The following is a 17,621-nucleotide window of genomic DNA, read 5'->3' as shown; positions in this document are numbered from 1 at the left end:
GTATTCAAGAGAGGGGTGCCAGGGACAATGATCAACATGAACTGCAGGGCATCCAATCTCTGAGCCATTCTGTTTGTGCAGTGCTGCCTTCCTTCACTATTAACATTCCAATTTTATTTTGGAAGAATTACAAGTTGTCTCAGGCTTCCCCTCTATTCCTACCCCACAGACACCACTAACCATGACATGCTTTTAGGAAGAATACAATGTAGGAAATTTACCATGCCATAGTTTACCTGCTGGAGAGCACTGGGAGACTGTGCAGTGTTGTAGAAATTGCTCTGGCCAGGCTGCTGAACTTGCCCAGAGTAGAGATTTGAAGCCTGAGTGAGGGTAGCTCTGGCCTAGGAAGAGAAGAAACACCATGCCATCAGGAGCATTCAGGAGAGCAGCTCTGTGGTGCAGCAACCAGTACCAGAGAAACCCCAGCAAGGGAAGCTGACAAATGCGAAGGTTTCTCTTTGTGATAAAGCTCTCCTTTGCAGGTGGTGGAACAGCCCATTTATCACCCATTATCTGGGGGAAGGGCAGCAAACAGCCCTCAAACAGAAGAGTGAACAGAAAAAGTAGCAAGAGTGAACAGCCTCCTTCAGGAAACAGAGCTTGCCTTGCAGAGTTCCTGTGCAGAGGGTGTGGGTGATGCACTCCTGGCAAAATGAGCAGAGGGGCACCAGTGGCAGGACACCAGCTAAGCTCCACACACCAGTATTTTGTAAGCTCAGAGGAGTCTGTTTATCACCATTAAGAGAAATTAAACCTGAAGCTCAAATTAATGACAGAAGAACAAGGAGCCCTGTAATTTGGGGAACAAATCTCAATTCAGAGATTACGCTAATGTACATTTATGAAATTAAAACACCATTCTCCTCCAAGTGTTTGAAGTTTCCTGCCACCCAAGCTGAGCAAGACTTGATGTCCTGTATCAGCCCAGTGCAGAAGGTCTGCATGTGGAGCCTTTCCTACCTGCAGGATGTGTGTATCAATCAGCTGAGAGCCTCCCAGTCCTGAAGCCTGCCCAAGCTGATGCTCGTACAGGATGGGAATAGGCTGAGTATTGGAGGTCTGCTGGAATGCCAGGCTGGACTGTGCCTTAGCCAGCTCCTGGTGCTGCACTGCTGGGAAGTTGTGTAAGGCTGTGCCAGACAGAACCACTGGTGATGGCTGAGACAAACCACTCTGCATGAAAGCTTGCTGGGATCTGCAAGAGATTCAAGTGTCATTCATAACAATTCTGACAGAGCTCAACAATGAGCCACCAAAAATGAAGAGCACAGCTTATATTCTTTAAACAGAATTAGGATGCTTAGCTCTATTACACACCTTTTCACTTGAGAAAGGTAGATTTTTTTCAATTTACTCTGCATACAACAAAGTAACAGCTACTACTAAAGGCCACAGGAAAAAAAACAGTGAGGCTTCTTACTAAAATCTTAAATCACAATTAGCTATTTAGATATTCATGCTGCAATAATTCTTGGATAATTAACTGTAACACAGAAAAGTTCTTAGTTCCTGTGCTACAAGGTGGGATGGGAAAGCACATGTGAGTAGCTCCACTTAGTCATTAGGTGAACTGCTTTGTTCTGTCGATTCCACAGAACTCCACAGTCCAGCTTCTAATACAGCTTAAATCACTGGATGCTGACCATGCCAGCTTCCAAATAAATGTTTTGATTTCAAAAGACCTCATAGCCTTTAATTTTAATCATCTATTCAATTCCTTTGTCAGCTGCATGGGGAAGTTGCAGTTTGTTTAAAGAGGACTGAAGCCAGTACAGCAAAGCACCACAGACAGGTTTAGTCCACCAGAAATATTTATCTGAACATCCCCATTAGGAACTTGGTGAGTAGCCACCTTCAGACTGAATAATGAACAGTTTTTAACTAAGTGCTCCTCTCAAAGCTTTTGAGCTCAGAGGAGAGTGTTTTTGATGTGAAAACACTTTTTTGCTTTACCTGGTGCTGGTCCTGTGTGAGCACAGCACTGCTCCTGCTCATCTGCTGGTGTGATGGTGGGTTTTGCTTGTCCCCACACCTGGGTGAACTTTCCTCTGCACCATCCCTTCACTGCAGAACACTCTTACAGCCATTCTCTGAGCACTGGAAAAACTCTTCCAGACTGGATGCAGACAACTGGCTTCAATGGAGCCAGAATTTTTTTCCCCAGTTTTTTTTTAGCTCACTTTTAACTTTTGGTTGTAATGTTTTAAACCAGCAACCTGTACATCTCCAATCTTACCCTCCTCTGCACATTTTCTATGTGGGAGAAGCACTCACACTGTTAGAACTCCATTAATGCCATGTTTGTGTGTGATCATATTTATTTTATCTGGACCACTTGCCAGCCTGATTGTGTTTCTGCAATTAACCAACTGTCTGCAACAGCTTTTGTCAGCTGTAGCTGGACAAGTTGGTCCCACAAAGTCAGCCAAGCACCAAAGTCAGGATACAAATGTGGTTAATTAAACCTACTGTGGCCTCAGCCTTCTACATTGCAACAAGCAGATTTAACTACAGCCCATGCAAAACCCTCTAATTAAACTTCCAAAGCAGCTTCCTCCAAGTGGAACTAACAGCATTTGTCAGAATTATACTGCTGTGAAGCAGTTTTCATAGGAAGTGCAAGGAAGCTTTGAAAGGCTTACAGTGGAAATCTGTCTGGCTATCAGTGCCATTGGAGAGATACTGGTCTTACTGTTACCTTTAGCAGCAAAGAGAAAACATTCTAAAACATACATGCAGCCCCTCACATATCTGTAATCGGGTTTTTACTACCCAGGAGTTCAAACTGGACCTTCACAGAGTTTCAAGACTCTGGTGTTGTTTGATTAGTAAAAAAAAAAACCTGCTGAATTAAAGGGACAGACATTTTCTGTTCTTAGTATGACAGACTGATGCTTTCAGCTCTTTAGCCTGGGTTCCTAAAGATACAACTATCATGCATCATTTTTTAACCCATGATTTCACAGCTACATCTATACAAGGCAGACAATCGGCATACAGAGGTCTCAGAAGAGATTTTGGGGAAGACACGAAGATGAAGCAGCTATGGAGCACAGAACACAAGTCTGCAGGGAATGAATTTCAGTAATTCTTTGGAACTTTGGGGTTTATGCTGCCTACCTGTAAGGTTGTAAGGAGGAATTGAACAACTCTTGGGCTTGTGAAACAGCTGGTGCTGCTCCTAAACTCAGCTGAGCTTGATGCTGTCCTTGCAGAGGTGCATAGATAGGGATGGGGATCTGTTGAACTGAAGCAGGCTGCATAGAAGAGAAAACATTAGAATTAAGTTAGAAAAGCTACAGCTGAACGTGTGTGAGGATTTGTGTAGCATTATGAAAAGTAAAATAAGAATGTCAAATCCCAAGGCTGCATGCAGAGCTAGTAATGCTGCCCTCATGAAAAGTACTTTCTAGTTGAATTTTATACTTTTCCTTACAACCAACCAGCAGAAACGAAGGGAAATATTCAGATCTGCACATAAAACAACTGCCTGAGACTGCATGTCATTTTGTATGACAGAAGTTGAGTAAGCCTACACCAACATGGCCACAAAAGCACCTCCCAGGAATATAAACTTGCCCATATATTTGTGAGTGGAAGCTTATTCTCTCAACTTCCATGGCAAACAATGAAACACTGCCTGCATGCACCAGAACAGACAGCAAGGGCAGGCATGACCTAATTTTTTGCAGTCTTTAGTCTCACTCTCCCCTGCCCCCATCAAATCATTAGTAGAACTTTAAAAGCAATATGGAGAGGGAGGGAAACAAAGTGAATCAGGAATCCCCAAATACCTGAGAGAGCCCTGGCTGAAAGCCTTGTTGTTGGGCCAGAGAAGGCGGTGCCAAACGTGCGTGCTGGGTATTGAACAGGTGACTTGTATCCATGTAAAATGCTGGGATTTGAGCTGCAGTACCTCAGGAAGAGCAATACAATTAGTACCTGATTCCCAACACCACCCCTCCAGAAAGGTTTTCACCAAGAATTAGAGATGCAGCTACTGTCAGTCCTTCCCACTGTAACAGCTACCAGAGAGCCTGGGAGAAGGAGCAGCACTGGAGAGCTGGGTGCCTCAAAAGCTTTGGTCTTCCAATTCACCCCCAGAAATTTATCAGTCTTGCACAGGTATCATTAATCCCACAAAATTTTGGAGGGTTGAACAACAGATTCTGGGCAAAGAAGGTATTTGGGTGAAGGAAGGGTAAGAATGTGTCACACTGTCATGTAATTAATTTAACTAGATTGTTAACTAGATATAGGATTTTCCTTAAAGAAAAAATGTTACAACTATCAACTACTGTAGTATTTTAAAAAGAAAACTAAATCATTCCTGGTCTTAAATAGCAATTTACTATTCTGCAACAGAAAGTTGGTACATTAAGCAACTCACAACTTACTTTCTTCAACAAATTATACAGCTTTGTACTTCCTGATAAAGCAGTGCAGATTTAGAGTAAGACAATTAGTGAATCTGAGTACAGAACACTCTTTATCATTCTGTCTTTACTGCAGAGCAAAACTAGAACCAAATTGAACTCTCCAGCTTCAAGATAAAAAAAAAAAAAGATGATGTGTGGCTTCTCAGCCAGAAACACCATTACCTGCTGCAGACTGAGACACGTAGACCTGGGGACTTTGTTGCTGCTGGGCAATGAGGGATGGCATGCAGCTCAGCTGGGAGAAATGGCTGGCAGAAGCCAGGCTGCTTGTCTGCAGCTGCTGGGGTTTCACTTTGCAGATGTTAGGAGGGTCTGAGGTGCTTGCAGTCTTCGTACTCAGTGAAGAGGTCGTGTATGTTCCAGCTCCTAGAAGGACAGAAGCAAGGGATGCAACAATCAAAGACATTCCAGAGCCTCATCATTCAGAGGTCAAAGTTTTGGGACAGCTCTATGAGCACAGCCACAACTGGTAAAGAACACTGAAACCTAATTCAGCTGTTTCAATCCAATTCAAGAAAAACATGGAGCCAATTCTGTTGAGTTCACTGTGGGAGTGCTGCAACCCTGATACATCTCCCTTCTCAGGCACAGGAGCACACAGAGGTACTGAAGGAGGCAGCTTGGTCAGTTATTCAACAAAACTTTGCAACCCACAGTGGTTGTGCCTCTCATGGAGATAAATTTTAATATTCTAAGGCATGAAGATTTAACCAGATTTACCATCTTTTGTTTGCTGTTAAGAACCAAGGTAGAAACCAACCACTGGTTGTGAAGAGCAGCTGGGCATTTGCTCTACCTTTTGCAAATAGGTTTTGATATGAGTTCTTGAAGCTTTAACTTAAAAAGCAAGAGTAAAAATAGAAGTAAAACATCAGAATTATCCTCTGCCCCAAAATCTACATGCTTGCCTCCATTTGGCTGAACAAAATGAAACCAGCAGGCAAGAGAAGTTTGCTTCCTCCTTCAAGTCCACATAAGTAACTCAGGCAGAGAGTAGTTTAATATTTTCAGCTGACTGAAGTGAAACAGGTGAAATCAGTTAACAGGTTATTTGGGAAGTTGCTGCTCAGCTCTGACATTCCATTTCTAGCACAAACTTTCTGTTAGCTTTGCATTACACAATTCCAAAGGGAATCCAATCGAAAAGCATAAGCAAGGAACAACACAAGGGGACACTACTGCTTTGACACGTGGTACCTGAGAGGGACGTTGTGGGGGTAACTGAGGCCACAGGAATAGGAGGCATTGATGCACTTGAGAAAGAGCTGTAAGTGCCACTGCTTGGCCCAGTGTTGCTGCTGCTGCTGCCACCACCACCAGCAATGGGAGATGCTGCTGAGGTCACTGGTGAACTCTTCTCCCCCATGGTTGGGGAATTCTCCCATGCTTTGCGTGCAGACTCCATCTATTTAAAAGAAAAAACAAAAAAATCCTCATCTATTAGGAAGTTTCAAGCAGTCCTTGTTCCTCTTTTAACAGTTCTTTTTAGTTAAAAGGCAATTGGGGCTTCATGCGAGCCTCTTTTGGAAGTCGCTGTCATCGTGCAACTCTGTTCATGCAAAAAGCAAACAGCCTCAGGTTGGAGCTGCTCATCTGTTCCAACTGCACATGTGCACAGTTCATCATCTTAACAGCCAATGCTCAAAAGGGAATTCACTCACACTAATTTGCCTTGGTTTTGTTTCACATGAAGAGCAAAGACACAGTGAGCAAAAGAAAGGGAAAACCCCCTCTAAACATTTCCATCAAATACTTTACTTCCAAGTTACTTGGGCCATTTTAAACGAAGCAGCCCTTTGCTTTCTTGGTCAATAATCCACTTTGAGTGACTCTCAAAGATACCTACTGCACACTTCAGTGAACATGACAGCATCAAGTTTAGATTTCCAAAGCAACTACTGCTCAAGAAGCAACCACAAGCTGACACAGCTTGCGTGTGCTGCTTTATGTTAAAGCTAAAAAATGCTTCATGCTCCTCTAATTCTGTAATTATGAGCTTGCACAGCAAGGGAGATAAAACTTTATTACAGACACAGTTACCTTCCCCCAGAAGTGGAAACAACCATTGTTTTACTGCAGTGAATAAAATCTAATTCTTGCTATGTTAGCTGCGCAATGTGAAATCTAAATTGAGACATTTCTGAGGGTCCAACAAACAGGAAATATTAATGTTTATACTGCACTCACTAATATAAAAGCTCAAACATGGTCTATGGATACTGCAAAACCTTCAGGTGTCTCCAGTGGAAACACAAGTTTAGCTAGCAGAGCTGAAATTGCTCACTGTATGTTTCTTGAGGCCAGGTGCTCTCTTTACTGGTGGATACTAAGGGGCAAATATATACTCACTACACATCTGCCCTCACTGCCTCCTCCAGAGAGCCCCCCTAGCTCAGTCTCTCAAAGCCACACTTGTCAACCTGCCCTGCTTTACTTAGTTAGGCACAGTCTGGACAGACCAAACATGGCTTAAGTTGTCTAGATACTTCAGAAATTATAAAAAAGCAGAACAATACTGAAAGAAGTGGGTCACAGGTGATCAACACACATACCCATGTGGAAAATGATGTTCTGGATTACTGTGGATTACTGAAGAGAATAAAGGGGGAGGAGGGAAACTTAGTTATACACTAAGTCCTCTAGAAACAAGTCACCTGTTTTCCTTTTTGAGATCATCTTCCCCAGCAATCATTCACTGTTTCCCCTCCACAACACTTTCTTCCAAACTGGTTCTGATTCTTACAGACAAGGCAAACTTCACTCATCACTGATATGCTGGAAGTTATTTTGTTTAGGTGTATTGCACTTGCACTGAGAGAAAGTAAGTACATGTGACTGTCAGACTAGAGAAGGTGCAGAAGGTTCTACGTTCACTGGTTTTTCATGATGTCCTAGAGAAACTATTGATAGCAAATGCTACACGCTGCATTTTGGCACATCTAGAGCATATCAGAGAGTCCTGCAGTTTTCTTTTGGAAAACAGCTTTGCTTTTGAAAAGCTTCTTAGCAACCTCCAGCTTTTACAAGGTAGAGAAAAAGACGCAAGAGAGATCGATCCTCTAGGAATGCCTATTCAGCACCATCTACAACCAGATGAGGAGGAATAAGAGGTTCCAAATTAAGTGAGACTGGGGACAGTGTTGTAGTTTCACTGTTAGGGGAAAAGGAGGGCAACAAGGAGGAGATCGTGCCTGCCTGAGGCTTCTCTTCATCATCGATCCACTGGAGCTGTGACACTGCAGAACAGTCCTGCCCATATTACCCAAAACCTCCACTGGAGACAAACCCCAATGTGCCTTTCCTTAAATGGTTAGAAAAAGGAAGTTCAAACATGTCTGTTTCTCGACCAGATGCCTACAGAGAAATTTCAGATGAAACCTCGGACATGAAGAGGGCCAAGCAGCTCAGTTTGAGATTGCTTTAGACTTTCTTCTGCTCAGCTCCTTACCTACAACAGCCCTATGAGCCAAGTCCTTAAGAGAATGACTGAGTAAAGGTGTCCTTAGCAAAGTTACTCCAAGAAAACAAGATCTCAACATAGCTTCCCAAACAAGCACCTTATACCTCCACTGAAGAATGATGCCAAGCAGTGGGAACAATTGTGGCCAAGTTCCCTACAAGTCTCTTCACAGACAGCTTTCTGTGACAGGGGCTGGAGGGAAGAGCAGGTGCAAGGATTAATCCTTTATGCAGGCAGTGCCTGGACATTTTGTTCTCTTAAGAAAAGGAAGGAAATGCTTTCCTCTCTCCTGCTCCAGAAGTATCTTTTGAAAGATGCAAGGGCTGTACTGGAAGAGGATGACAAAGAGCAGAACTGTGCCTGCTGTGACAGTCTTGGTGTGTGCTTCAGAACAAGCCTGCTGCCTCCTGCATTTGTGAAAAGGAGGTAGAGCTCCAGTGGCTGGAATGAAGAAATCAGGGACAAAGCTGCTTCCAAATAGCTTTCCATCCATATTTTGGTCAGAGGGTTCTTCAAGACAGCCCCAAAACATGGATCTTTGACCTATTTTATTACCACACATCCAAAAATCTATCATCCACTGAGAAATCACCAACACCACAAGAGCAGGAAAAGAAATGCAGGATGAATGACACAGACACCACCAGTTTGCTCCGTGTCCCAGACTTTAAGGTAACTTTCAGGTAACTTTGAGCCCTACCTGTATGACACAGGATTCCATCTCCACCTGCTAAACAGTCAGACACTATTTCAGAACAACACTTTCAGACGCCAGAAAGTCACATTAGGATAACTCATTACACATGAATGCAGCAGAAACCCAGGTTTCTTTAAACTACTTGTCCCTCCACAGTGCTCTCCCTGTTTCTATAGGTCTGCTGTTTAAAAGAGGTGTTATACTTCTTTTAGGAAATAAAGTGTTAACAAAAGAAAAGCAGAGATTCAACAAGAGAATATGAGTATTTCTTATCTGTAGAGAACACAAGCAAGCAGTTGTCAAATCAAGCCAGTGAGACAAGTCTCATTGGGACTGACAAGCAAGCTCCTCCAAAGCATTAATTCCGCATCCAGTCAAGTTTCATTTCTTTTAAAAACTTAAGGCAAACTAAGGCCAAACACAATTATTCCTTAATACCAAGCAGCAATAACACTTCTACTGGCTCAGTCACCTGCAGTAACAATGACAAAGCAGATCTAGGACACCAAAAGAAGAAAAAAATCCAACAACTTCTAAAAATACATTAGCAAAGCCCAACTCTGTGTTAGTGAGTCATACAATACACACAGTTCAAAATCCAACAAAATGGGAAAACAGCACTCAAAATACTCGCCATACTTGCTCTGCACTGGAAAGCAGGAAACAACAGAACATTTACAACACTACAAAACACATTCTGAATTGCTGATCTAACTGCCTTTCAGAGACACCAACACACCAACTACATGTCACTACTTGGAACGTCAGCCATCCAACTCAAAACCACATTATCACTGCACCAAAATCTTAGAACTAAGAAGAAATCAAGCTCTGCTTATCAAGCAAATCCTTCAAGCCTTTACACCAAACCAGGCAACTTATTTTAAGCTCAACACTCAAAAAACCGTAGCCAGATTCTGATGGTTTGCCATGAGCACTGTGGTTCAATGCTAAAACTCTAGGATCTTGGTTTTTCAGGGCAGTGGGAGCCAAGATTGGTTGAGATGCCAAGTGTTAATGCAAAACGGGGTTAGAAATTTATGGTTTAAATGCATCCTTCGACAGAGTCTTGTGTTTCAGCCATCCATTTATATGCAAAAGCAGTTCAGCAGAGGAAACAAAGGAAGGCTCTAAAAAAAGGTTCACCAGCAAGTTCTCCAATAACTTTTTTCCCCTGCATGCAAGAAAACGACCCTTAGAGGGATGTGGTACATACCTTGAGGGTGAGGTCGACGGTAGCGGGAGAAACTGGAGTTAGGCTGGAGCTCTGTTGTAAAGTCTCCCTCCTAGGGAGGGGAAGGGTGTGGGGCAGGGGCACCTGAAAGGCAGGCAACACACATCACATTCTAACTACGTCTACTAGAAAAGCCCCAGAAAGCAAAGCTCAAGCTTTATCAAGTGAGCTACAATTTCTTCAAGGCTTGAGCATTTGGCAGGGAGACTGATAAAATAAGGTGAAAATTTGGTAGGCAAAGAAAGGCCACCCAGCAGGTGCCAAGATGCTTCTCATCTCTCAAAGATGCTGACGATTAAGGTTTTAAGGTGTCCATGTCCTCTGCATAAACAAACACCAATTGTCTGTTTGGGGATTTAATTTCAAGTACCATATCAGTTTACTGATATGCAAAAATTCTTCCCAAGCCAGGTTTGTCCCTTTTGTACCAATACAGTACAGGGGGCTTCATGACCTTGAGTTCTGAGATGCAGTTTCTGAAAAGAAGAAGCTTTGATAGACCTGCAAAATCACAGGACCATGAAACAAACTACAACAGATTTTGCCATCCAATAATTGAATTCAGTTATTTTCTCTTTCAGAAGATGAAAGATGGGATACTTGGGGAAATAAACCTGAGGTAATGCTATTGCAATCTTTGCCTATGAAAACTCCAATGGATTTCCTAGAAGTTTTAAAGGAAATGAATCAAAAATACTGCGGTGTCCAGTCTGTTACTCCTAACTCTTCCTTTCTCTATTCATAGCTTAGCTAATGGACTTCCACTGGATGAGATAAGGCTAATCCAAAAGATAGATCCTGAAGCTTTGAAGCAGGGGATGGCACAGATCCTTTGTGGCCAGGAACCCCTAATTCCCGTGTTAGAAATTAAACTCTAACATCCACAAGGATTTGACATCATTAACAAAAGAATTCAGTCTTCCACACTAACCAAAGTCAAAAACCACAACACTACCAGAAAAGCCAGCAGAAGAGTAAGAAGTTCAATGAGTACTGCTTCAAAACGGTGCTGCAGTAAGCTGAAAAGCATATTTAGATGGAATTCACAAGACATCTTCATAAAAAAACAGATCCTACTGTATGATTCTTCCTTCCCCCACCAAGTGACTCAACCCTGAGCTAATTCTGTCAACAAGAATCACAAGATCCAAGCTCCCTGATGCCCCAGCACACTCAAGACAAACTTGATTTTGCTCCAAGTCACAACCCAGCTGGTTCTCTCATTCACTATGCCATGCTCACAAGTCAGGACCACTGCACTGGCTTTGAGGGCTGCAAAGATCTCATCTCCATAGCAACTGAACACCTGGAAGCCTGCTGTCTGCTCTCACAACCATTCACCTGCTCCCTCTGCATGCAGCTGCCGTGATTTCAGGCTACAGTTCAAAACTTCTTTGTTTGTAAGAGCCTTTCTTCAAACTCAGCCTAGAGAGCTTTGCTACTGGTACCAGGCTCAAGTCCCAGCTACTGCCAAGAACATACTCCCTCATTATGCCTATCTTTGCTTTTTTTAGAATTGTCCCTAAAACATTTCCACTTCCTGTGCTCTTTAGCTCACTGTGATTGTTCAAAAGACAAGAAAATACCTGAAGAATTCCAGAGTGGGTACTAATCAAACCAAATGTCCTTCAGAATAAGATCACTGGAAAAAGCCCAGCTAGTTCACATGAAAGGAACTCTGTGGACTTGTTCACTGAAGGCACTATTTGGTGCTTTAAAAGAAGTGTGAAAATATTTTCTTGTCTTCAAAGTCAAGATGATCACTGCAATGGACTTACGTTCGTCACCAAAGTCTCCTCCATTTTTGTACTGCTAGTAGCCACTGTGTTAGGATGAGAAGAAGGTGTAGTGTAGTCTGTTACAGACTCCTGTGAAGAAAAACAATTCCATTAAAATATCTCCCTTACCTAAATTCCATTTCAATTTTTTGGACAGATGTCAGCCTTTCTACAGGAGGAGTTTACCAAGCAACAGATTAGAAATTCACACCGTTTTTTCTTACAAGTCATGTCTAGCAATCCTTACTGCAGAATTGCCACTGAGGTTAGGAGGATTCTTAGAAGATTAGTTTGCCTCATGACCTCACAATGTACATCTGGAGAAAAGTCAAAATAGAGTCTGTAAGGCAAGAACATACAGAGCAATGTATTTCCTGGGCACTGTAAAACTGGACTGTGGTGGTGCAACCAATTATCATTTGTCACCCAAGATGCTTCAGCCACCTGCAGGCCCTTTCAATCTACTTAAAAGGTCAAATATCTTAGCTTTCTGTAGCTTTTAATAAATACAGAAATGTCTTAGTGTGACAAGAAAGGCCCTCCAGATTAAAAGGAACACAAAGGGATGGTTGCAATTTGCAAACCAATTTTCTTTCCTGTTACTTTTGTCTCTGAAAGTCACGAAACCCAGAGTCTCTGGATGGTGCAGGCTACCTTCTGATTTCTGCAACGCTTAATGACTTAAAGGAAGAAAAGGACTGAGGTTTCCAGTCTGCTCAGAGGCTTTCCTTGAAGCTCATTTGTCACAGTTAAGTGGCCCTTCATGTGCTCAGCAAACAATGTCCTTTCAGTGCTGGCTGTAGGCAGTGACTCCGGCAGCTGTAGATAGAAATGGTCTGAGCAAAGTTTAAATGTCTGAAGTTTTACATCCCTGAAGCCCAGGAAAGGCTCCACCATCTTGACAGAGACAAGTACCACAAAAGAACTGAAGGACAAATCAGCAGCAGAACTGTTACTGAGTGTATAGACTTGCCAACTCATAATGATTGTGAGGACACAAACGATATAATGCTTGTTTAATTCCATCCAACCAGTAGTATTAAAAAAGTGCACACTCCATTTACTCCTCAGGCCTGTGGCAATGCCTCTAAAAAAGCAGTTAGAGCACTGAGATAGTAACTGACAGATGACAAAGAATCCTCCTTAAAAGGATGAGCTCATTTTGGTGAAAGACCAGAACAAGCTAAACCATAACAGGGTGAGGGAGGACAAAGTGCACAGTGATTTGTTTTTATAGCTTATGAAGAAAACAGATAACTCTTTTCTCTATTTATTTACTTCCTTGACTTGTTAAACTGGAGAAATACATGATATATGGCACTTCCCACAATCCCAGCCACCAAACTGCAAGTTGCACATTTGCACTGGATTCCAACAGGCAAATTTAATCTGGGTAAAACAAGGCAAGCATGCAAGGCTGCTTTAATCACAAAAACCTTCTAATGAAGTAATTAAATGGCTCCATATTTTTTAAAGGATGCACTACTGCATAAGAAAGAGGAAGTGTTTTTATTAAATTTCTTTCAAGATCTAGATGCAATTTTTTCAGGGTTTGAGCAGTGAAATTCCTTATCAAATAAGATGGACCAAGACTACTGCTAACTTTCTTACTTTGCAAACTCACAGCACAAAAAGAGCTTTTTCACTAGAACTAAACCCAAACCACTGTATCAGCTCTGTTGCCCTTACAAGTGCATGTGCAATGCTGAAGGACAAGGGTGGTTTACAGGCTGAACATGCAGACAAGACAATGCTTTAACCACATGAACACCACCCCATAAACTGTAGATTAATTTCCATCCTTCATTTCCTGGTATATTAAGTCCAGGATTCTGTTAGATACGGCTTATCACGTAAGTTTTTTGTAATTCAGTTAAGGTGATTCTCCCGTACAACTATTTGACTGAAGAAAATCTACTGATTACTTTATTATAAACTAGTAACAGCTAGAGCAAAAAGCTTATGTTTATGCTTTTTTTGGAATTCTCCACAAATTGTTAGTACCTGAAGAAAAAGAACAAGCAAACTTCTTGTAACTACCTCCTTCAAAAAGAAGAGATCACAAAACCTCCAGTGACCTGATGAACAAAGCACGTGGCAGACCTCAGAGCTGACCTTGCTGTAAAGGATCAGGGTACTTCATGGGATGAATTAGCTATTTGATTTGTTCCTGATTTACACAGATCACTCCAATTAGAGCTTGAAAGATACTCAAAATCTTCTGAAAACCAGTCAGCGTGTCCTCTTAGCCATGATCTTTAAGACACGGCTGTTGCTACCTGTACAAATACTTCACTGGTGTCCACAACCAGGTACTGATCTTCCTGGGATTTGACAGGTTCAAATGGAAGGCTGGGAAAGGCAAGGGCTAAGATGTCTTACTCAATTCAGAAACTAACACATCAGACTGCCTTCACTACAAAAATACTGCAAAATCCAAAAGAAACAGCTGCAATGGCATCTGAGCATCATGCTTATGGACTAAAACATCTCACTGTAGGAGTTCATTTATATTTATACAGTTTCTAAGCAGTCTTGTATGATTAAATGCATATGCTCTTATCAAGATGTTTGTTTTGGAATCTATGAGTACCCTTACAAAGCTTCTGAAGAAGGACAGCTGTCTTCTACAGACATTTACATCAGATACACCACAAGTGTGCATTCCTGGAAGCTGAGCAGTAATTTTTGAGAGGGATGTTCAAAACTATCAAAAGAAAAGGCATTTAGGTTTGCCAAAACTTCAGCATTTGACATTGAAACAACAGGTTAAAGATGTCAACACCTCTTCCCTCATGAACAAGCAATGGAAAGAGTACCAAGAAAAAGCAATTGCAATGTACATCAGTACAAGAACTCCAAGGCTGGAGCAGTATTTGAACCCCTTTTTAAAGCCTCTTAAAAAAGAAGGGACATTTATGACAGATTTATTCCTGCAAAACCTGCATGAAGGTTATCTTATCCAATAAATTTGCACATTGCTGGTTTAACTTCTAGAGATGTAACTCTGTTGGTTTAACTTCCACTTCTTTCCTAGAAAAAGCAACTTACTATTGCCTCTGAAACTATTCCTAACAAAAGAATTTAAAAGCAAACCTGGTGCTGTTAAGACAGGAGTATTTAGGCCTATTATTAAAGGCTTCTTTAAGCAACCACTCCATAAGGAATTACTGGGAACTTTCCACTCTGGTTTTCCTCCAGAAGACAGAACCTCGATGCTTTAGTACTGTGGTAGTTCAAAGAACCTTGGCAACCCATGTTAAACTAAACCTAGACTGGCACAAAGTCCAGACATCCCTTTTGAAAAACTCATACTTCAAAAATACAATTGCAGAGAGGAAATTTTGTGATTTTAGCAGAGCTGCTTGACTACACTGAGCCAGACTGCAGTAATCAAAACTGTGTTTCCTATTCTGTTTGCGACTTATAAGAAGTCTGTTTCCTGTCCTGAGCTCTGGCCACAGGAGTTTGGGACCTTGGCAAGGACAGAATCCAAACAGGCTCACAAAACACATGAGCAAGGTGTTTGTTTACTGCTCTGCACTTCTGATTCTCATACGTTTTCAATTTCTGATATGAACATAAACATTCACACCTACCTACATGATGGAAAATGGCAGGATGGATGAGAAATCCCTGCACTGAATTTTCTTAAGCCTGCAGCTTCCATCTTGGACACAAATATCCTACTACTTACTCTGTAGCAACACTTCATGGAGACAGCATCTCTTATGGAAAAGAGCTGCCTAAGCTGTCCTTTGTTTTGAGGTTCTTTTCCTAGCTGTGGGTGACAAAGATGAATTGGAGGTGATCTATATTTCATATTCTTCAACTATTAATGAAACTCTTAAAGAGGATCAGTTTTCCTAAATGGCATCAGAAGATTTCTGCTTAAGACGAGGATGGTTGAGACAGCAGGCAAGCAACCTGAGTCTATGCTTAGAAAACTGATTTTCAAGCCTACAGGGAGCATCTTTCCTTTACCAAAGCGGGTGCAACTATTAAGCAGTAGCTACTCAAGCTGTATGACTTCTTTACATCTGAGAGATGACAATCAGACTACTTGCTCAAGACACAGGCAGAAAGGAGATGCCTCAGGGGATGTTTTTCAGCCACATCTAAGAACTAACCTGCAGAACAATGAATCCCAACGCCAGATCACCTCTCACTACTGAGCAGTTATAAAAAAACCAGGGGACTATGATGAGTCCTAAATATTGTCAAGTTCTGCGAGGAATATCTAGAAAATATCCAAGGCAAGAGGATACACATGACCATCTAGGGACACAGAACAGCCTCATCTAAAGCTTTAGCACATTCCTAGTTTAGAGATTTCTTTTTTTCACAGAACAGCACTTAATTCACAGCTGGAGGTTATCCATACGCTCATCCCGCAATCACGCACGACGTCACTTCTCTGCTGGAAATCATCCTGCATTGATCTGAGTCTACAGACTCTGCCTACACCAGGCTCCAGTGCCACTCTCCACAGCAGTGCTCAGCAATGACTTTTGTCATTCAGCAGAACAGACTTCCAAGCTTATCTGTGCTCAGGGACAAGACACCACATCTCTGCAGCACTTTTAAATTCAAGCAGCACCAATGTTACCTATCTGCTACTCAGTGGGCTCTGCTGTCCAAGCACCACCAGCAGGCAACCAAGTGTCACCCACCTCACTGTAATCACATTTTACATACAGTGCTCAGTATTCTGGCAGTATTTTTCTTACCTTTGTGTTTGTCCCAAACTCTGGAGCAGACACAGATATCATCGTTCCTATCTCCGTGCTCAGCTCGCTCGCTGCCTTGGTCTCCTTTGTAGTGACAGGTTCTGGGCTTCTCACAGAGGTGGGAGATGGCTTCTCCTGTCCCTCAGGCTCTCCCTGCTGGGCATCCTTCACCTTCCTGTTCTTTAAAGAACGCTCTTTCCCAATAGGACCAGGTTTATACTCTTTGTTTTCTACGGGGCTCAAGTCTGGAAGCTAAGTTAGTGTTAACGTGTCAGTCATGCCTTCCTCTCTGTGTCCTATCCAACATACTTTAACATGCTAAAAGTCATTCTTTAAACATAACAAAGCTTTTCAAGGGGAAGCATTTTCTAGCAGGTAAAGAATTTGAGACTAAGTTAGTAATAGGCACATGAAATGCATTGATTTGGAACAATAGAAATATAAATCATTGTTTTCAAGCAATGATTTTTTTACGTGAAGTGGCAGAGTTCAAATAAAATACAAAATAATGTCAGTTTGTCCTTACAAAAAAGGCACAAAAAAATACACAAACCACATGACTTTGTATACCTATGGGTTATTTTAATTTTCAGATTCAAGATTTTACGGGGCCCCAGTAAACTAGAACAGAATTATTTGAAATTATATTGACATATGGGTATTGGGAGCATTTTCCCCTGGAAACTGATCACTAAAGGAATCCAGAAAAAATAAAACACCTACACACAAGTGTTGTCTCATACTGCAGACACCATGGCTGGATCACTGCTGCAATTCAGCAGTTCCTTTCTGTGCAGCTGAGTTCCAGCAGAACGAAGGGCCCTAGGGAACCTGAATGCTCTGCTGTTTCAACAGCCACCTCCTTTCTGGCTGAGGCTCTCAGCCCACTTCACTACTGAGCAGCACTAAAATCCCTTCAAGGCAGTCCTGAAAATCCAATTCCTTAAGCTTTGATAGCAGAAAGACAGAAGCTGCTGGTAATTGTTTTTCTCAATACAAACCAGGTACTTCCGGAGTGGATGAAGACTCTCTAAAATATCCCAAATAATTTTTTCCCTAATAGTTTCTAGAGGCTGAAATTCCTCCAGACACTTGAAAGTCACTTAAACCTTCACACTTTACACTGGAAAGGTAGATTGCTTTGTTTCAGGTAAAGTCCTCTTACGTTGCCCATATTAATTCAACAATACCAACCTCCAATATTGAACATAAGCTTGCATTTAGGCTTCACAGCAAACAGTATCACCACAGGGGTGGGTGGGTGTGTAAGAATTGTTTGT

The 17,621-nt window shown here is 41.9% G+C and overlaps 1 protein-coding gene across 19 annotated transcripts in view; it reads right to left on the bottom strand.

Annotated features, from left to right (window-relative positions):
• Positions 1 to 17,621, bottom strand: part of PRRC2C (proline rich coiled-coil 2C) — a 68,720-nt gene that overhangs the window by 9,631 nt on the left and 41,468 nt on the right. For 6 of the 19 annotated variants that reach the window (XM_085586834.1, XM_021545877.3, XM_021545881.3 and 3 more), the window contains 9 exons: positions 16,342 to 16,593; positions 11,612 to 11,701; positions 9,816 to 9,917; positions 5,640 to 5,847; positions 4,605 to 4,808; positions 3,798 to 3,919; positions 3,124 to 3,260; positions 964 to 1,198; positions 222 to 344 (listed from right to left, as the gene is read on the bottom strand). In XM_085586834.1, the coding sequence (XP_085442960.1) occupies positions 222 to 344; positions 964 to 1,198; positions 3,124 to 3,260; positions 3,798 to 3,919; positions 4,605 to 4,808; positions 5,640 to 5,847; positions 9,816 to 9,917; positions 11,612 to 11,701; positions 16,342 to 16,593 (1,473 nt within the window). The remainder of the gene's footprint in view (positions 1 to 221; positions 345 to 963; positions 1,199 to 3,123; positions 3,261 to 3,797; positions 3,920 to 4,604; positions 4,809 to 5,639; positions 5,848 to 9,815; positions 9,918 to 11,611; positions 11,702 to 16,341; positions 16,594 to 17,621) is intronic. The other 13 variants (XM_021545880.4, XM_021545883.3, XM_021545879.3 and 10 more) reach the window with 10 other exon arrangements.

Source organism: Lonchura striata, chromosome 8 (assembly GCF_050655825.1).
Source record: "Lonchura striata isolate lonStrDom1 chromosome 8, ASM5065582v1, whole genome shotgun sequence".
NCBI classification, from domain to species: domain Eukaryota; kingdom Metazoa; phylum Chordata; class Aves; order Passeriformes; family Estrildidae; genus Lonchura; species Lonchura striata.
Note: the sequence above shows the minus strand (reverse complement) of the source record. Positions and strands in the feature narration are given on the sequence as shown.